The 18,547-nt window shown below is 53.8% G+C and overlaps 4 protein-coding genes across 4 annotated transcripts; 2 read left to right on the plus strand and 2 right to left on the minus strand.

The window, feature by feature from the left end:
* Nucleotides 1–656: 656 nt before the first annotated feature.
* Nucleotides 657–1,737, plus strand: INS49_000122 (uncharacterized protein; the record flags this gene model as incomplete). The annotated part of the gene is made up of 3 exons (XM_043160960.1): nucleotides 657–670; nucleotides 736–1,015; nucleotides 1,084–1,737. The coding sequence occupies 3 exons, from the start codon at nucleotides 657–659 to the stop codon at nucleotides 1,735–1,737; spliced, it is 948 nt and encodes a 315-aa protein (XP_043029466.1).
* Nucleotides 1,738–2,141: 404 nt separating this feature from the next.
* INS49_000123 (uncharacterized protein) lies at nucleotides 2,142–2,768 on the minus strand (the record flags this gene model as incomplete). The annotated part of the gene is made up of 3 exons (XM_043160961.1): nucleotides 2,142–2,384; nucleotides 2,481–2,543; nucleotides 2,619–2,768. 3 exons carry the CDS (start codon nucleotides 2,766–2,768, stop codon nucleotides 2,142–2,144), a joined length of 456 nt encoding a protein of 151 aa, XP_043029467.1.
* Nucleotides 2,769–5,685: 2,917 nt separating this feature from the next.
* On the plus strand, nucleotides 5,686–8,218 carry INS49_000124 (uncharacterized protein; the record flags this gene model as incomplete). Its single annotated transcript, XM_043160962.1, has 4 exons — nucleotides 5,686–5,869; nucleotides 5,951–6,271; nucleotides 6,330–8,080; nucleotides 8,183–8,218. 4 exons carry the CDS (start codon nucleotides 5,686–5,688, stop codon nucleotides 8,216–8,218), a joined length of 2,292 nt encoding a protein of 763 aa, XP_043029468.1.
* A 1,489-nt stretch (nucleotides 8,219–9,707) lies between these two features.
* INS49_000125 (uncharacterized protein) lies at nucleotides 9,708–12,485 on the minus strand (the record flags this gene model as incomplete). The annotated part of the gene is made up of 4 exons (XM_043160963.1): nucleotides 9,708–10,011; nucleotides 10,067–10,185; nucleotides 10,314–10,736; nucleotides 12,399–12,485. 4 exons carry the CDS (start codon nucleotides 12,483–12,485, stop codon nucleotides 9,708–9,710), a joined length of 933 nt encoding a protein of 310 aa, XP_043029469.1.
* Nucleotides 12,486–18,547: the final 6,062 nt, after the last annotated feature.

The raw sequence follows: 18,547 nt of genomic DNA on the forward strand, positions 1-18,547 counted from the left end.
CGGGTCGGACTGGTTCACTGGATGAGGAGGACCACAAACATTCGATCGCAGGGACCTCAGTCGAGCCGGAACCTTCACCGCCCGGCAGCTGCAGCTGCGGTTAGCAGCGCTGCAAGAAGATTTCGAACCGGCGCGAACCCAATTGAGCGGCTCATCGAAAGGTGGTGGCATGAAGCAGCCCTTTTGGGGGAGCGAGACAGGCTTTTCCACTGCCAATCATGGGCCCAAGATTGCTCCCGATCTGCAGGTGCCAGGCTGTGCTGGGGGCGAGAAGGACGCCAGAAGCAGCACCAGGATGGATGTTCCTGGGGCTAGTGCTGGACGGAAGACGGAATCGCACTCTGGGCCATCTGCTCATTCTGAGATTGAGTGGGTCACCATTGGCTGACCCCCCCCTCCACCCCGGCCAGCGCAAGCTCCGTCGCTAGCTAGCAGGGGTCCCTCGGGCCCCAAATAATAAAACGCCCCTGGCAGAACCTGTAGGTTATCTTCCTCATCTGCACGGCTCGCCTCTACAAGTTCAGGATTGTTGAGGACACACAGAACACCGCCTTGCACCTCGAACACGACAGTGTCCCTTCTTGACCTGACCTGACCCAACTCATATCTTGCTCTCTTCCAGGCCGCTCTCTCTAGCTGAAGAGAACACATTCACCATGGCCACCGTCGTGTAAGCATCCCTTCGATCCGAAACTCCGAAAGCGCGCACGGGACTAATACTCAATGCCTCCACAGGAGCACGACGCTCTCTGCCATCAACTCCACAGTCGCCAGTGGGTTGAACTCGACAACACCAGCCGACTACTTCTCCGTCTTCGAGGAGGTGTCCAAGATCCATGTCCAGCTTAGCGTAGTAGAGCGCCTCTGGGCCTCGTGGTATCTGTACATGCAAAATGACACCCTCGCCACCGGCATCATGTCCTTCATGATGCACGAGATCGTCTACTTCGGCCGCTGTCTGCCCTGGGTCATAGTCGACGCCATACCCGCCTTCAACAAGTACAAGATCCAGAACGTGAGTGTGCTCCGAGCAGTTTGTGGTCGAGAGAGAAATGGCCTAACATAACTAACCCGCGCCCACAGCAAAAACTGCCGACATGGAAGGAGCAGTTCGACTGCGCCGCCCTCGTCTTCCTCTCTCATGTCACCGTCGAGCTCCCCCAGATCTGGCTCTTCCACCCAATTGCCACCTTCTTCGGCATGGACTACGGCGTGCCCTTCCCCAGCGTCTTCAAGATGGCCTACCAGATCGCAATCTTCTTCATCATGGAGGACGCATGGCACTACTGGTTCCACCGTGCCCTGCACTACGGCCCGCTCTACAAGAACATCCACAAGCTGCACCACACCTACTCCGCGCCCTTCGGCCTCGCCGCCGAGTACGCCTCCCCGATCGAGGTCATGCTCCTCGCCATCGGTACCGTCGGTTCCCCCATCCTGTGGGTCTCGCTCACCGGTGACCTCCACCTCTTCACCATGTACGTGTGGATCGTCCTGCGTCTGTTCCAGGCCATCGACGCGCACTCGGGCTACGACTTCCCCTGGAGCCTGCGACACTTCCTGCCCGTCTGGGCCGGCGCCGACCATCACGACATGCACCACGAGAAGTTCATTGGCAACTACGCCTCCAGCTTCCGCTGGTGGGACTACTGCCTGGACACCGAGGCCGGCGAGGCTGCGAGCAAGGCCCGCAGGGAGAAGAAGCTGGCTGCCATCCGTGCCAGGAAGACGCAATAAGTGCCTCACCAAGTTGGAGTCTTTATCCCGCCACGTGCGGACCATTGTCGACTTCATATAAAGGGAAATTTGGCATTTCCTCCACAGGAAAGCCACGCAGATGGACGTGTTGAGCACGTCACACGACGTACTGGAAACGAGGATCTAGAACACATCTAGAACAACGCACGACTCAGCCGAATGACTGCCTCCGTCGCGGGGCAACACATATGATCGCGAGCGTGATAGAGAGGGTGGCGTCCTCAGGAGCTTAGTTCCGCCTGTACATAGCAGTTAGCCCGCCGCCTCTCGCTCGGCACCGCTTAGAATAATACTAGTAATACAATGACCGAAGGATACACAAACGCAATCCATCAGGTAGTCTGTGATCCCCTGTCAAGTACGAGGCCGCCCCATTCTGGTTCTCAGCTCGACTTCTTCGGCGTGCAGCAGTCCCCGGACGTAGATGCGACATGGTCTGCCAGTCCCTTCAGTTGACAGCTCTGACCGTCAGACGACGACGACGGGGCCGCCGCAGGCGCGGCCTCCTCCTTGATCTCCCCGAAGCTCTGGGCGTACCCGTCGCAGAGGGCAGCCAGCTCCGTGTCCTTGGCCGACAGGCCCGGCGGGCTGTGCGTCGTCCAGCGGATGAACGTTGTGTTGTAGACCTATTACTCCCGGTCAGTTCATGATGAGTGCGGGTGTCTTTCCCCGCCTGCCTGGGAACAAGAACAGGCTTGGGATGGGTGATGCCCATTACGCACGTTCGACCATTCCGGGTGGTGGTTCTTTATCTTGCACTGCAATGACACGGCGGTCATGAAGTCCTGGAATTATGACGTTAGTTTCCCGCGAGTTGAGCAAAACAAAAGGCAGGCAGGCTCTGGTCGGGTCCGCCGTACCCATGTCTTGGCGAACGTCTTGAACTTGAAGGACCGCTCGATGCCCTGCCCATCTGCCGTGAGGTTCCACCTGCTGCTCAGGAGCCCGTCCAGCTCTTTCGTCAGGCGCGGCTCGTCCGAGCCCTCGGAGAACTTTGGCGATGCTGCCATGGCGGCTGACCTGGAGAATGATCGGGTAGGGATGGTGGGCTTCAGTTGTTGGGATGGTCGAGATACTGGCCTCAGGATTCTGAGTCCTCTCATTGTGATTTGACACTAAAGGTCTATGATAGCCTTTTGAGCCTCTTGGGGTCCTCTTGGATGTAAGAAAGTCGGAGCAGGTGAGATTGATGATGGATGTTCTGAGGCGTGCACGCAGCATTACGTAAGAACCTGGGCAACTTCATCGGCTCTGAAAGACAGGTTCACAAACTTCACAAGGGCACAATAAGTCCTGATACGTCAATATCAATTAGGAACTGGTACTCATGGTCCCCTCCGAGTCCGTAATAATTACTGTCAGTCCACAGCCTTCAAAACGTCAGCCTGAGTCTTCCACAGCCCGACTCACACCACCCTTGTGGGAACATGTCCTTGTACAAAGCTGTGCCATGCATCCCTCCTACTTCATGCTACCATGAATCCCGCTGCATGTTTAGTTGCTTGTACCCCGTAAGTCCCACAAGCCTGTGCTCTACCTGGAGCTTTGAGCCTGGTCACGTCGCCGAAGGAAGTCGCAAATGGCGAGGCCAGCTGTGAACGCGAACAGGGCCCACACGAGGCCATGGTCGGCCTCGCAACGCTTGCAGGTATTCGTTGCGAAATCGGAATACCAGGCATTCGAGAACCGCCACTTCATCCTGCTGCAGGAAGCTGGTATCTTGCTGAGATTGACTATCCAAGCGATGCCTCCGGCCAAGTAAAACAAGGCCCCAATGCTGTCTCCGACGAGAGGGACGATCATGGGAATTTTCTCCACGAAGAGAGAAGCAGCACCAACGGAAGCGATTAGGATGCCGTATATACCCAGAAAAGTGCAGTAGCGAATCGTTCCGAGTCCGAGGTTTTCCAACACAAGGATCGCCTCGGCGGGTAGGCAATAGCCCTCTTCTGAATTACAGACTTTGTCGCTAATAATGCTGGCAGACAGACCGAGGATCGCAATGGCTAGAATCATCTGGAGGTGTTAGGATACCTTGCTGAAGCATGCGGAGTCGAGCCGAGGTACCTGAAGGCCACGCAGACCCAGACTGATGGTTGATAGCATCTTGCTGGCTCTGGCAGGTCAGATGCTCGAGGGTTCGAAGACGAGCGGAGGTTCGAGGAATTCAAGCGAATGGAGACTTCGAGAAAGCGAATCGGATGGGCTTTGGGATTTTTTTTCTGGCCAAGTGGAAGCGATTATCGATTCGACGGGGCTGAGGAGATCAAATAAGGCCCGGTACTCATCGACAGGCCAGACACACAATCCGTGGCTCATACACAGGTCAGATAGGTGTTGTGCCCATGAAGATGCGAAAACTCAGAGACAAATGAGGAGGAATGGGAATGAAGGGCGAGAGAACGATAGAAGCCTTAAAAGCAAACTCAGGATGGACAGCCCGGGGCCGATGTTTCCTTCTGGCATGTTCAACCTGCCCCCTGGATGGCTCCTTCCATTAATCGAGGCAACACACATACTTTCAAGTAAGGAGTTTTTCGGTGCTCACAGGGGATGGTCCTATTAAATGTGAGGGTCCGACCATCCAGTTTGCTTGGTTACAGCCGAAGGTCCTGAGCTGGCTGGCCTGCACACACACCGACGGTCCCGGGTTCGTCTGGTCTCGTCTTCGTATGGACCTTGGTGGTGCACAGGACGGGAAGGGACAAACACAATTGAGGTGCTACCCGAACCGGAGCCATAACAGGTACATAATGGACAGACTTGAGCCTTGAGACTTGCAATACGGGTGCACTATGCACACATTGGTAAAATTGGGTAACACTGTCCAACTGGAGTTGAACGTGGGTTCCGTCAAAAACCACTCAAAATGACCGTATGGTTTGCAAATTCATTCTAATAATTTGAAGCGACCCGACCCGTAATACAAAGGGCCGAGTTGGTGGGCCAGAAAACTTCTCGGAGCCAATTCGAATATTTTACCAGCTGGTTCCCATGTGGTGACCAGCTCCACTGCTCGGAATGAAACTGGCTCAGCCAGAGCAAGTATCTTTACGGGAAGGATTTGTATCTTGATTCGAATTTGGTGTAAATAACTGGTATAATATGATCATATTTTGCTATACTTCTTATCAGCCCAATCATTACCCAGGTAGGAAGGACATATGCATATTTACCACTGTGTGTAGGTGGTTATCATCTTGTGGGACGCTCAGGTCTTGCTCTTAACTTCAGCCGAACAGAGAAAATAAGAATCCTGCATGGAGCAGACCAAGAGAGTGTACTCTTCTTGTTTACAACTACATCTGAATAACGATTCTTGAAAAGTTCGCACACAGTAGTAAAAAGCCAGGTTTTCTGCTTCTTCCAGTAAAGGTTGGGTGAATCCTGGTTGCTACTATACATTAAGCATTACCGGGTGTCTGCAGGGCTTCGTTGGCAGACTCTTTGGCAAAGAACCAAGATATTTTTTTCTTTTTTTCCAAGGTTTTTACAAACAAGGCTTGAAAATGCATTGAAATTCTCATTTTTCTGACTGTGAAGCTGGAAAGAGCCTGGTTCGAAGCCATGTTGATGTTGCCAGGGTTAGGTTTGGGCTGTCTAGGGATTTACACAGCGGGTGCTGTCCCCACACTGGAGCTGCAGCTTGTCACCCCACAATGAGCCTCACAGTGAAGACCAAACCGCCGACCCTTGGCCGCCGTGAGGACGCGCCCAGCCTTACGGTAGCGGCAGGCAGGGGAGGCAAGCTTCCAGCTCGCGCTCACCATCAACAAATACTCGGGCACCTTCCCTCCAAGCTTCAACAGGTCCCAATTCTGCCATTTATCTCTCCAAATATGTCCCAATTCCTTTCCTCTTTTCTGTCGTGATACCCTGTGAACTCTGCCGTGGACCACAACCCGTTCGCAACCCGTCGATATCGCAATGGCGCCCTCAGCGATCTACGAACCGCTCCCTGCGACGAAAGGGCCGAGGGAAGACCTCCCACCACCGACGACGTACCATGTCAAGGACCTCAAGTTCGAGAAAATCATACCGCCACAGCCAGACGGCCGCGAGAAGGCGTTACAACAGCCGGAAGGCAGCGCTGCAATTGTAATAGATAATGGTACACCACCTCATGCCTCTCCTCCGTTTGCGCGACCTGCGCCGGGGCTACACTGGCACTGACACTGACGATTGGGAACAGGGTCCTCCTCAGTCCGCGCAGGATGGAACTTCGAAGACACGCCCCGGTTTTCCATACCGCCCATCATGGCCAAATACCGCGACCGGAAGCTGGGAAAGACATTCTCTTTCGCCGGGCTGGACTGCTATTCCGACACCACCGCAAGAGGTCACATACGGAATGCGTTTGAGCAGGGCACGGGGGTGGTCAGCAACTGGGATGTCATGGAGCATGTACTTGACTACTTGTTCCTCAAGCTGGGAATGAATGGTGTCGAGGGAAACATCGACATGCCCATCGTCATGACCGAGGCGGTTGCGAATCTGCCATATTCGCGGAAGTGTGAGTCTCTGGGGCCAGGAAGTGCCCTGCAAGATACACAACACTGACGAGGAGGCAGCTATGACCGAGATTATCTTCGAATGCTACGGCGCCCCGAGCTTGACCTACGGAATCGACTCCTTGTTCTCGTACCGACACAATGGGGGCAAAACCGGCCTTGTCGTGTCGTCTTCATACAGTTCCACACACTTGATACCAGTCTACAGCCAAAAGCCGATGCTGGCTCAGGCTATCCGCCTGAATTGGGGTGGCTACCACGCTGCCGACTACCTGATGAAGCTGCTACGCCTCAAGTACGACCATTTCCCCGGGAAAATGAACCTCTCCCAGGCGGAGTTCATGGTGCGGGATCACTGTTACCTCTCAAAGGACTACGACAACGAGTTGGCGACATACCTCGACTGGACAGGTCTCGAAGACCGGGAACGAATTATACAATACCCATACACGGAGGAAGTCATCGTTCAAAAATCGGAAGAGGAGCTGGCGAAGATCGCAGAGCGCAAGAAGGAGAGTGGTCGTCGACTGCAGGCGCAAGCCGCTAAGATGCGGCTTGAGCGGTTGATGAAGAAAGAGCAGGATTTGGAGTACTACAAGGATGTCCAACGACGACTTGTCGACCAGAACAAGAAAGAGACAAAGCGTATCCTGGACGACGCCGAAGTGAAAGACGAGAACCAGCTTGCGAAGATAATCAAGGAGCTCGAGGGCTCTATCAAGCGAGCCCGACAAAAGGACCTCGGCGGAGAAGTCGAAGAAGAGCAAGTCGAGGAGCCTTCGTACCACCTGCTCGAAGTTCCCGATGATCAACTAGACGATGCAGGACTCAAAGAAAAGCGCCACCAGCGACTTCTCAAATCGAATCACGAGGCAAGAGCGCGGGCCAAGGCAGAAAAAGAGGCCGAAAAGGCTCGAGTTGCGGAGGTGGCTCGCCTGGACGAGGAGAAACGCACCAATGATTTGGAATCCTGGTTAGATGAGCGACGACAGGCACGCCTCGAGACGCTCGGGAAGATTAAAGACCGTGACCGTCTCAAGCAGGACCTAGGCAACCGCAAGTCCCTCGCCAGCCAGATGCGCATGAAGACGCTGGCCAACCTCGCCTCGGATAATCCAGCAGCCGCCACAGGCCGCAAACGCCGGCGAGGCGGAGACGACGACGACTTCGGCGCGGACGACGCGGACTGGGGCGTCTACCGCAACGTCGCAGTCGGCGCCAACAAGGGCGACAGCGACGACGAGGACGAGGAGGAGAACCTGGACGTCACCATCAAGAACCTCGAAGAGGACCTCCTCAAGTACGACCCGAACTTCACTTACGAGCACACCCTCGAAGCGCAGAATAACTGGACAAAGTCCATGCTCCACGCGTGGCGCTACGGGCCGCGGCCGGACAACGGCACCCAGGCGGAGCGGAACCAGCTGCACCTGAACGTGGAGCGCATCCGCGTGCCGGAGGTTGTCTTCCAGCCGGGGGCCATCGCGGGCGTCGACCAGGCCGGCATCGTCGAGATCGCGGGGGACATCCTGACGCAACGACTAACGGCCATCCCGGGCATCGACAGGAACGACTTCCTCAAGGACATCTTCCTCACGGGCGGCGCGACGCTCTTCGAGAACTTTGACGAGCGGCTGAGGGGCGGCCTGCAGGCGCTGCTGCCGGCCGAGTCGACCATACGAGTCAGGAGGGCCAAGGATGCCGTGCTCGACGCATGGAAGGGCGCGGCGGGCTGGGCCGGCACCGACGAGTGGAAGAGGGCGAGGGTCACGAGGGAGGAGTACCTCGAGAAGGGGCCGGAGTGGTTCAAGGTAAGCAAAGATTCCTCACGACTTATCGTACGTGATCAAATGGCGGTGTGGCTTACGTTCGCTGTACAGGATCATGACCTCGGTAATGCATTCTCTTAGTAGACCGCCCGCGTGACGCTCGGTGGCGAGAAAGGCTGAAGGAGACGCCGGGAGACAACAGTGTGCTTTAAGAATTTGCTGATAGCTTAGGGGGAGGATCGAACGACGGAGAGATGCAGGCTCAATGGGATAGAAGTGCTAGACAATAGGGCCGTGGCCTGTTCATTGTCGGGTATGTGTGTTGGTTAAGAGGAAAAAAGGAAAGGAAAAGCGGCGCATAGAAATTAATGGAGAAAGAGAAGACGAACATTTGAAGCCCTACTACGGTCGACACTGTGTGGCCGTCTCCTGAAGGCGTCCGTCCGCTTCTCGCATTTCCCTCGGCCATGGTCTCTTGATTGTATTTTCATGACCAATGTTCGCCGCCTCGTAGATTCATTGCCATCCCAGCCCCGCCTGCTAAGTCGCCCTTCCCCCTCCTTGCGGCAACGGTTTCTCGCTGCCATCGTAGACAAGGCCAACACAAAGCCACCAACCGCCCAGAAGAGAAAATCAACCCAACGGGCGAGGGCGAATTCTCTTGGTCGCAAATATGGCCAGGATGCCTGCGCTTCGGTAACTTTCTGATGTTGAGACGCAGACAGGCAAGGCTGCGCGCCCGCCAGCCACTTCGAACCCGAGGAGTTCAACGAGACAGCAACCGTTCCCGTCTCTGGGGTGTCTTATCGGGGGCTCTCGTATCTCTTTCTTGACCTCGCCAATCTTTCCACGTGCAGCCAGAATGTGTCATCAGAGCCGCGAACGAAAGCGGAGTTCATTACTCATTCTGACGCTTTTGTATGTGGTGAGATCACATGAGGGGCCTGTTTGGGGCAAACGTGATGGTGAAGAGGATGTGGCACCCCCAGGCGCGTGATCTTTGCCCTTGCCAGCATTTTGCGTCAGGAACTCTTTTGGTCCTGGGACAGCTGCGTTCTTGAATCTGAGGGGCGGACATGCTGCTCATCACTAAGCCCGTGGAGACAACGCTTTGTGGTGGGTGGTGGTATGGTTAAGCAGCCACCTTGGTAGACTGTCCGCCAATGGCCAGCACCTATAGGTGCCAAAATTGCAGCGTCCCAACCCTTGGGAAGACCCATGTCCATCTGTGGTCGGAGCACATTTTCCATGCAGGATTGCGAGTGCCCCTACGGCACACGAGATCGATATACTTAACAAATACAATTTCTGCTATGCTACCAGCAGACTGAAGCCAGACCCCTCACCCGCTCTCAAACTGTTATCAACGAATAAGAGAGCTGCATCTTCTTCCGTAAATCGTGCTTTCCCCCGTTCAAAAAGTCAAGAAGTTTGTCGATACCCTTCTTACCTCACATCTGAACACCGTAAACACCACAAGCCCTTGTAAAGAAAAAAGAATGGGCATGCTTCTAAGACCATGTTGGTAGCCCTCGCCCCCACCCCCAATGAGAGAGTTTCATGGCGCAAAGGGCAGGTAGAGACCGTCGACTCTTGCCTGCCTGTTGGCCTGCTGATACTCTCCACGCAACTCCGGATTGATAACGTAGCCGCTGGCGTTAATCATGCCCTACATGTTAGCCGCCGGAACTGCTTCCGCTTGCTGCAGTTGTCTCGATATTTCCTCTGCCGTGCGTGCGTCCTCCGCAGCCTGCGACTCAGCCGCTGTCGGCTCGGTCTTGTAAGATGCCGCCTCGGACCGGCTCAGGCTCTGGACTGCTTGCGCAACGGCGTCTAGTGTCGATGCTCCGGTAGCGGCCCCGGTGTTGGGCGTAGGATCAGTCATAGGGGCATCCTCTTGTGCAGGCACAGGTGCCGGTTGTTCAGGAAGGCCATGACTTGGGGGCACAGAGAGATTGACGTTCGGGGGGCGGCTGAGGAGGTTCGACTTGGGCATCCAGGAGTCGAGACTGCAGGTGAACAATGTACTCCCTCAGTGCATAGTTCTCTGATTCAATGTTTTTGTAATGTTGCTCCAGTTCACCAAACTCGCGAACCTGTTGCTCCAACTTCTTGATATAACCTTCCTTGCGTTGACGGAATGCTCGCTATGAAAACCGGGTTAGCAAATCCAAGTCCACGTGCCCGGTACGAATGGACATATAAATTGATGTAGCATCGGCGGCACGACTCTCGCGCATCTACTCGCTGGCGCATGGAGCAGTGTGAGTCTTACCTGGGCAGCCCTATTTTGGGCAGCGCGCTTTGATTGCGACAGCTCCCGCTTGGCCTTCCGTCCGTCTGCATTTGGGTCTTCGGCATCAAGTGGAGCGGACGAGTTTGGCGGCATGGGAACCGCGCTGGGATGCTCGGGGGGAGGTTGAGCACCGCTTGGCATCATATTTGGCGTGGGAACGTAGCCAGGACTCCTCAGTGTCGGGTGGATGGACAATTCAGGGTCGAGGACCGGAGCAGCTGTGGTTGGGGTTGTCGCGTCGCTGAAACCATGCGACAGCGGCTGAGTAACCGACGAGACCGGCGCCGGCTGAGGCCGCGGGACCAGCTTTGGATGTGAATTGGCGGCAGCGACCGATGACCTTGCGGCGTTACCGTTGCTGCTCGAAGGCGACGATCCGCCCTGGCTGTCCACGTGTCTCTGCTATTGCACCTATGTCAGCGCCATGGCAGCAGCGTCTCAGGGGGCAATTGTCTATATGAAGAGAGCGGGCTGCTTAGTCCAGCGTCTCCCGTGCTCATAGTGACTCAGTCTAGTCATCCTGAACAGTGACTGCTAGATTCTGTTGGTGCGGAGCGCACGAGGCAGTGAGAGCAGGAGGCGTCTTAGAAGGACTGCGCATTGATCAGATGTCCCGGTGTGGGGGGGGGGGGAGGTTCGTCAAGCACAGGTACGGGGTCGGTTATTACCGTTTCAGGAAAACGGTCGGACGCTTGTCGCCTGGCCTAACCGCAAAGAAGTGCAGCACACAAGGGAGTGAAGGGGGACTCAGTAGCAGCTGAGGTAATATGGGAGAGGGGGGATGTTGAAGTGGTGATGAGGTAAGCCGGGATGGTGTTGACGGAGACGGGGCTCGTTTTGGCGAGTACATTCAACAGGCAAGGCGAGAGAGAGATGAGGCTGACTCTGATGCAAGCTGGAGCGTAGCAGTAGCAGCGAGAGATCGGTTCGGATCTGATCTGCAGTAGAGCCCGGTCCAGATATAATGTCGGGACGACAACTGGGGCAGTATGGTGAAGGACGGGCTGTGATTACTTATTGTCGGTGTTGGCGGAGAAGGAAGACGCGGTGGGATAGTACCGTCAAGGTACCCTGACGATTCGTCGCGTAGGAACGGTGGAAGGGTGGATGACAATTATGTAAGAAGTGCTGGTTGGATAGGTATAAGTGGACTGAGTCCTCTTGAGTCGCTCGGACGCGATCTGCTCACACAGCAATCTTGATCTCTCCGTTTCTCTTTCGAGCAGCGAGTGAGTGGGAGACAGACTGCACCAGCAGCAGAAGCAACAGCAGCATGTCCAGGGCCCACTTGACACCATGAACATGAGGGCACAGAGAATGGCATGACCTGGGCAGACCCCAGCTGGCGGAGCTGAGGAAACCGAGCAAGTGCCAGTGGAGTGCGAGGTAGGTCGGCTTGCTCGGTGGTGGGTGCACTGGGCTAGGCCAGGAGCAAATAGGCGTTGGTCCCCGTCTCGAGGCAGGCAACAACTTAGACCGCAGACAGTAGGCTGCACAGGACGAAACGGGACAGTGCCGAAAGGAGATGGGTGAGATGAGGAGGTGAGGAGGCGGATACATGAATACATGAAGGGTACTCACCAGGTTTGTTGTTGGCAGCCTGCATCTTGCGCAGCGCTGGACTTGCTGCCAAAGTCGAGATGCAGTCTTGTGCTTCGCTCAGCTGGCAGGCTCACTCTGACTCAGCAGCAGCAGCAAGCAGACAGACAAAACCGGGGCCAGGATCGGGACCAAGGAGTCAGGAGTCAGGACTCAGGACCAGGACTGGGATCAGGACCAGGACCAAACCGACAAGAGCCCTGAGAAGTCAAATAAATACTGTACCTGTCGGCGACGATACCGACTGGGGCAGCTTGGGCCAGGGAGTCCGAGAGGGTGCGAGCAGTGTGATGACTAAATGAAATGCAAGTGTCCAAGAAGGCGTTGTCTGGGGGGAGGGATGATGGTATTGCCGATAGGGCCGAAGACTGGGGCCAAGTGAACGGCGACTGATTGAGGTGATAGATGCACAAGATGAGTCTGCTTTCTCGCCTGGGTGCTGCGAGTGGATTTCGAAGAGCTGACAGTGCTGGCAGTAGCAGTAGCAGTGGCAGTAGCAGAAGCAGTTTGGCAGTCGTCGTGGTGGTGACAGGCGACTGGCTCAATGGTCATTGGGGCCGCTTCAAGTACGACCAAGAATTGACGCGTGGTCTCCCTCGCTCGCTCGAGACGGGCGCGTGGCGCAAGACAGACTGATGATTCAAGCAGGTGTTAGCCAATGTTAGCCAGTGCCATGCTGCAGTGTGCTCTGCGAGCCTGCACAGGAGCGCACCGTGCCGGAGGGCGACGACGGCTGGGATTGGGTGAGTGGTGATGATGACTGATGACTGATTGACAGCCGCAGGCCACTGGGCAACTCACCTCCGAAGGACGACAGCTGGATGTCACTTTGGCACGGCACCCTGAGTCTTGACACTTTGACTGGATGTGCCAGTCCTTGCAAGGCTGCTAAGTCAGCGGAAGGGTCGGGAGTGGTGTTTATGTAAGATGGATTTCCGGTGGGAAGAGGGGGGGGAGCGCAAAATGGAGTTTTTAAACGACGGCCACAGACGCCAAGGTGGCCGGCCGCTGGAGAGGTGGGGAAGGTCGATTACGTAATTGACACCCGTTTGTTCGTTTGTTCGGCAGCGCCATTCCCCTTCCGTCTCCGTCTCGGTCTTACTACCTCAGTTTCCCTTCAGTCACAATCCTCCCTTTCATGCCTCAGCTTTCAGCCTTCAGCCTTCCACCCGTAGCCGCCTGGTTCTTCCCTCTGACTGGACGTGCAAGGCAGCGAGGTATCTGAATAGGCAGGTGACTCCAAGTCTGCTTAGCGACTCACTGCAAGACCAGACCACGGAGGGCTTAATTTCAAATGTAGAAGTAGGCAGTGATTGATCGATCACCTCCTGCAACCGGCGGCATCCCCGTCACCGTCGAGATCCTCGGCCGTAAAGTAGCGTATACCGTCTACTGTGCCCCGTACCCACCTTTGATGTTTGTCAGCAAACACATTTGACGCGGCGGGGCGGGGTGGCGGCTGCTGGGGTCGTACAAAGCCCGATCATACTTTCCTCTGGTGACTAGCAGATAGTTTGCCATGCCCTGTGGTCCTTTTGCTGTAAAATTCCCCGACTTGGTAGATACATGACTAGACACAGTCTACAATATTGCCCTCGCTTTGCTGCCTTTAGTAATCACTGCCAGTCTCTTCACTCAGGCGACCATGAAGACGGTAATCAGCCATTTTGCCCCGTCCAATCCTCTCTGCTTGGTCTTTGCGCGATGCTGTCTGAAGGCGCCTGCTCGTAGCCGACAAGGAGGCTAATGTGATACCGTACACGACACCCGAATCCTTTAGAGATCCGCCCTAGTCTCCTGGTCGGGTGTCACAATCCTCCGAAGCACCCGGACATGGCTTGCTTACCGTATGCAGCTCCTGCCGTCGTACCGTAAATCCCTCGGTTGGGACCCTCCCCCCCCTTCTCGCCCCGAGAAGTGTGCAACTACATGCTGGCATCAATGAAGAAGGCGAATCAGCTGGGCCAGTCCACCGTCGAAAACTGTCAGAAAACGGAAAATGCTTGCGCAGGAGCTGCACACCACCATGTAATGAGCCCTATCTCCGACAGGCCAGCCACGCGGTGTCGCTTCTGGGCTTCTCTTTGTGGCCGCGCCGGCCACACAAAGTGGCTGGCTGTTTCATGATGACAAATTTCTCAGCAATTCTCAAATGGGATCATGGAAATTCCCATATCCACCCGGACCGATTTGTGCCAATTCAATGCCGTGCCTGGCCGTTCTCGTTAACTCCGAGCACTCCTGCTGATGCGCATTCTTGGCTATCTACATGTAGGTACGCTCTGCTGGCCGGCGGCTTTTGACCCTCCAGCCTGGCGCACACCAGCCGCTGGCAAACACCCTCTTGCTTTACTTGTCTGCGTACCAATGATGCCTTGCCTGATCATCATGGGGATCCTGCGTTGTAGTCCCCGCTAAGTCTCGAGATTGGCCGTCTTGACAGTTGTCACTGCCCCAGAGTGTCGATGCTCGATGAGGAGCTGACCATCTTCCAATAAAATGGATTCGGGGCATTTGGCTTGGCTGTGTGATTGCTTTGCAGTTGATATATAGGAACAACGCTCCCGTTTTCCGCAAGTGGAAATAATCAGCACAGATGCTGACGCCCACCTCTCAGGTGACGGACCAAGCCATTCAGGATCTACGATCCATAGCAACCACGTACCATTGCTAACCTATGCGATTAATGTGCATCCGCTCCCTGTCCCAATTCCCGATCCATGCTTGAGGCCTGCATATCTAAGGTCCTTGCAGATAAATCCAATATTGCGCTGCGAGGATGAGGAACGAGGAACGGACAGAACTCCTTGGCTAATGAGCACACGATGGTTAATAAATCCAACGGATCTGAGCAAAATCACCGACCAATTTGTTTATCCCGAAAGGAAAAAGAAGATGATATATGTATAATTTCAATGGCTATTCTACTCGTTTGCAAGGCCAAGGCGATCGATCTCCAGCGGCTTCCAAGCACATTCGGGGTTTGGCTGCCCCTCAGCAAGACGACTCATTGAGCAGCCTCGCTCGTATCTGCTTACGCTTCCCTTCATTCACCGGTGATTGATCCATAGAATTGACATCTGACTGCATGTTGACGTATCATTGCGGAGAAGAAGGTCCCCGGCACGCTGCCCGGAGTTGGGTCATGTTTGATGAGGTTGGTGTACTTGCCACGCATTTCACCGTGTTATCTTCACCTCAGTGATCTGAGATAGCCATGAAACCTGAGTAAAGAGGTAGCGGAAATAGTCATGGGGTCCTTGGTTGGTTTGGATTACTTCACATAAAAAGAAATGGAGTACCATTGTGGATCAATCCCGACAGAAGTTGCGCGTTTGTCAGACGGCGAAAAGGTATGCAACGTTGATTTCCGCTCACGAGGAATTCCTCTCTTACAGGTTTAACGATCCATGCCATTTATAAATCAGTCAGTGCATGAATTTTAAAATATTGTGCTTATTGATCAGGTTGATTTTGTGCGGCGGATGTTTTGAACGTACACGTGTGTGACTGCCTACGTGAGTGATTCCACAAAAAAAAAACACATCTTCCAGCCACGTCGCTAACCTCCCCTCGTATTCCATAAGTCCCATGGGGTTGTTCTCATGGACATGATTAATCACCCTCATGTAGTGATGACGAAGAGCAACGCCGAGAATCTCCGGAGGTGAGATCTTCCGTTTGGGGATAGCGCTCAGCGCCACATGGCCGTGGCCCCAGAAGTCTCATGCATAAGTCCCTCTCCAATTCGTTCACAGATACAGTTTTATTGGCCTGGGATTTGGGCCTACATGGATTCGTTTTAGGAAATCATATTGCTGACATGCTGCTACTTGTACCTCAACGAAAGTCCACCGCAGCGGTCGACGCGGCGGCCATGGTAAGATTCTGAGATTGATCATCATCATATAAGTCACCCGCACGGCCTCGCAGAAAAGATTGGCCACCCGGCCGTTCCGGCAAAAGAATTTAGAACTTAAGCCAACTTCGTGTTCACCGGGCGATCATTAGGGCGTTGTTCAGGCGGAGATCTCAGCACAGTCAGGGGAGGTTTGAACACGACCCCAGCCCAGGGGTAGGAGATGGACTTGAATTTGAAATTGGTGGAGTCTACTGAGCCCATGCTCAAGAATTCCTCCCCTGAATCCACGCTGAAAGATAGTAAAATCGAATGACTTCCGAACAGACTTCACTTCATAATCATCCAGTAATGAAGAAGGACTCACTGAGGATGAATCCCAAGCGAAGCTGCTACCGAGAACTTCTATCACCAAAAGATAGTCCGAAAAGCAGTTTCAGTCTGATTTTGCTGAGGGCGAGAGCATCAGTCGAAGGACATCGGAAATGGAATACATATGCTTCACAAATGCCATGTCCTGCAGAATTCGACCGACGACTATGATATGTCTCATGCTACGAATGGGATCCTTTTGCTTCAGAAGGTTGAAGGTATTTACATGTCGGACTTTTCCCATCTTAGAATTCAGTAATAAGCATGAAATTGGACTGGAGTCACGTATCTACATGCACAGCACCGCCGGTCTCGCGCGGCTGTTTTGGTCACACAACCCCTTACGTACTAACCACAGAGCATTTGCAAGCTGACATCGCCATTATTCGTTCCATTCAGAGGCCATAGAATTAATTCTAACCATCTGGTACAATCACGCAAAGTTTCGCAGGAAGGATGTGCTTATCGTGAGGATACCCGCTTACGGAACACCTTATTAAGACGTTCAAAGTCCCAAGTGCTCACACATTCAACCAGCATAAACGTCTTGCATGCAAGATAGCCTGCCAGCATAATGATGTCCATCGCTTGTGCCCTTGGACTCAATGACAAGTTACAATTCAGGCAATATCTCCATTCAATTTAGCGCCACGAGATATTGATGTGTTGGTTACACACATCTTCCGTCGCAGTTGGTGTCGCATGTGGGGCTCCTTTCTTTAAATAGGACTCTGCCTCCTTCAATAACATATTGGGCTAACTTCCGGATTGGCCTGGGTTATTGCCCCAGAGAGCCTGAAGATATTTCTTGCATGCTCCAAGCGCGTAACTTTCATATAGTCCCGCAGGTGCTTGCTATCCCAGCATCGTTATAAAAGCACTACCTCCTCGCACTGCGGCGAGTTACTCACAATGTGGCCTCAGTCTTTCCCTGATCGAGACAAAGGGAATCCAGTAGAGTGTAATCACGAACCTGTACAAGGACACCGAGCAACCCCCCAACGCAATTTGAATCTAGTGTGGGACCAAACTTCGATTCAAACAGAGTCATAACTGTGTTGTAATGGTTCAGTGCTGGTTTGATTGCAGCAAGTCAATCGCTCATATGGTCTTGGAGCAGTGCCTGCAAAGCTTCCGAAGAGTGCAAGGTGTGCATCTTGGGGAGGTCGCTGGGCTCCAGCGCCCTGGAGCGTTTAGATTTCTCCATGGTGGCATGCCAGTGACTGGCAAGGAATTGTCTGCTGTACATGCGTACCAGAGTGGGCTTGGATCAGGACTCAGGCCAAAAAGGGAAAAAGGAAATGGTTACTCATAGGGTCTCCGTGTTCATCTTGAGTCTTAGTGACGGACTAGCTCAACTATGTTCAGAGGGAGAGTCGGTGTCAAAAGTCAATATGAGAAGGAAGAAAAGCAATTTTCTTCCGATCTAACAGCTAGTGGGGATGGGAAAGAAGCTTGAAATCAACGGCGTGGGAATTCTCTTCATGTGAAAGTACACTGGTCTTGTTTGGACGGCCGTTTGATGTCTGTTTCTTGAGAAGGCCTCGTAATCTGATGAAGCCCAATGTGTGACTAGATATAAACCACCCAGAAATGTTCACCGATCCATGCTGTGTGACGTAGATTGGCTAGATCACACATTAACCAGTCGAGCACATTCCACAATGGGAATCTGGCAATTGCACAGAGTGGCACATCAAGTTACAGCAAGCAACTGCCACCAGAAAGCTGCTACTGTGGAAGTACAAGTACTCTCTTCAGGGCTGTATCACTGACACACGGTCTTGAAAGGAGATAGAAAAAGTACGAAGGGAGACGCGTCCTCACCGGTGAACATTACTCACTCGGGTACCGAAGGTACCTACTGGTCATCGCACAGGTCACTTTCAACTACAAGTCATTTCAGACAGTGAAACAACCAACAAAATCAGCAGCGCGGCGGTCAACATTCCCGGCCAAAGCCCACTTCAGAGGTCCGATTTTATCTTCATCATTCGTGTGATTCTCTAGCTTTTGGCCACAAACGCCTCCTGTTGAAGTATATAGGTACCGAAATTGCACGGCAATTGCAGCGTCGCTTTTGTTCAACAGTTATGAGCCGGTTCGCTGGCCTAGCGGTACAAAACCCTGGGATCCCTCACACTCGCAACCACGCTAGCCTTATATTCTTCCACTTTAGCAATACCAATCTACAAAAAGGTTCTGAGTTCGACCCTTGTGCGTAAAAACTTACGTCTTGGGGCACATTTCGGCCAGTTGGATTCTGCCCAAAAGGGTGGGAGGGGGTTGTGTTGAAGTATATAGATAGGTACCGCAATTGCACGGCAATTGCGGCGTCGCTTTTGTTCAACACCTCCTCCATCACCTTGAGCAATAGAAGAGC

The sequence above is a fragment of the Diaporthe citri genome (assembly GCF_014595645.1).
Source record: "Diaporthe citri strain NFHF-8-4 chromosome Unknown scaffold_1, whole genome shotgun sequence".
Lineage (NCBI taxonomy): Eukaryota > Fungi > Ascomycota > Sordariomycetes > Diaporthales > Diaporthaceae > Diaporthe > Diaporthe citri.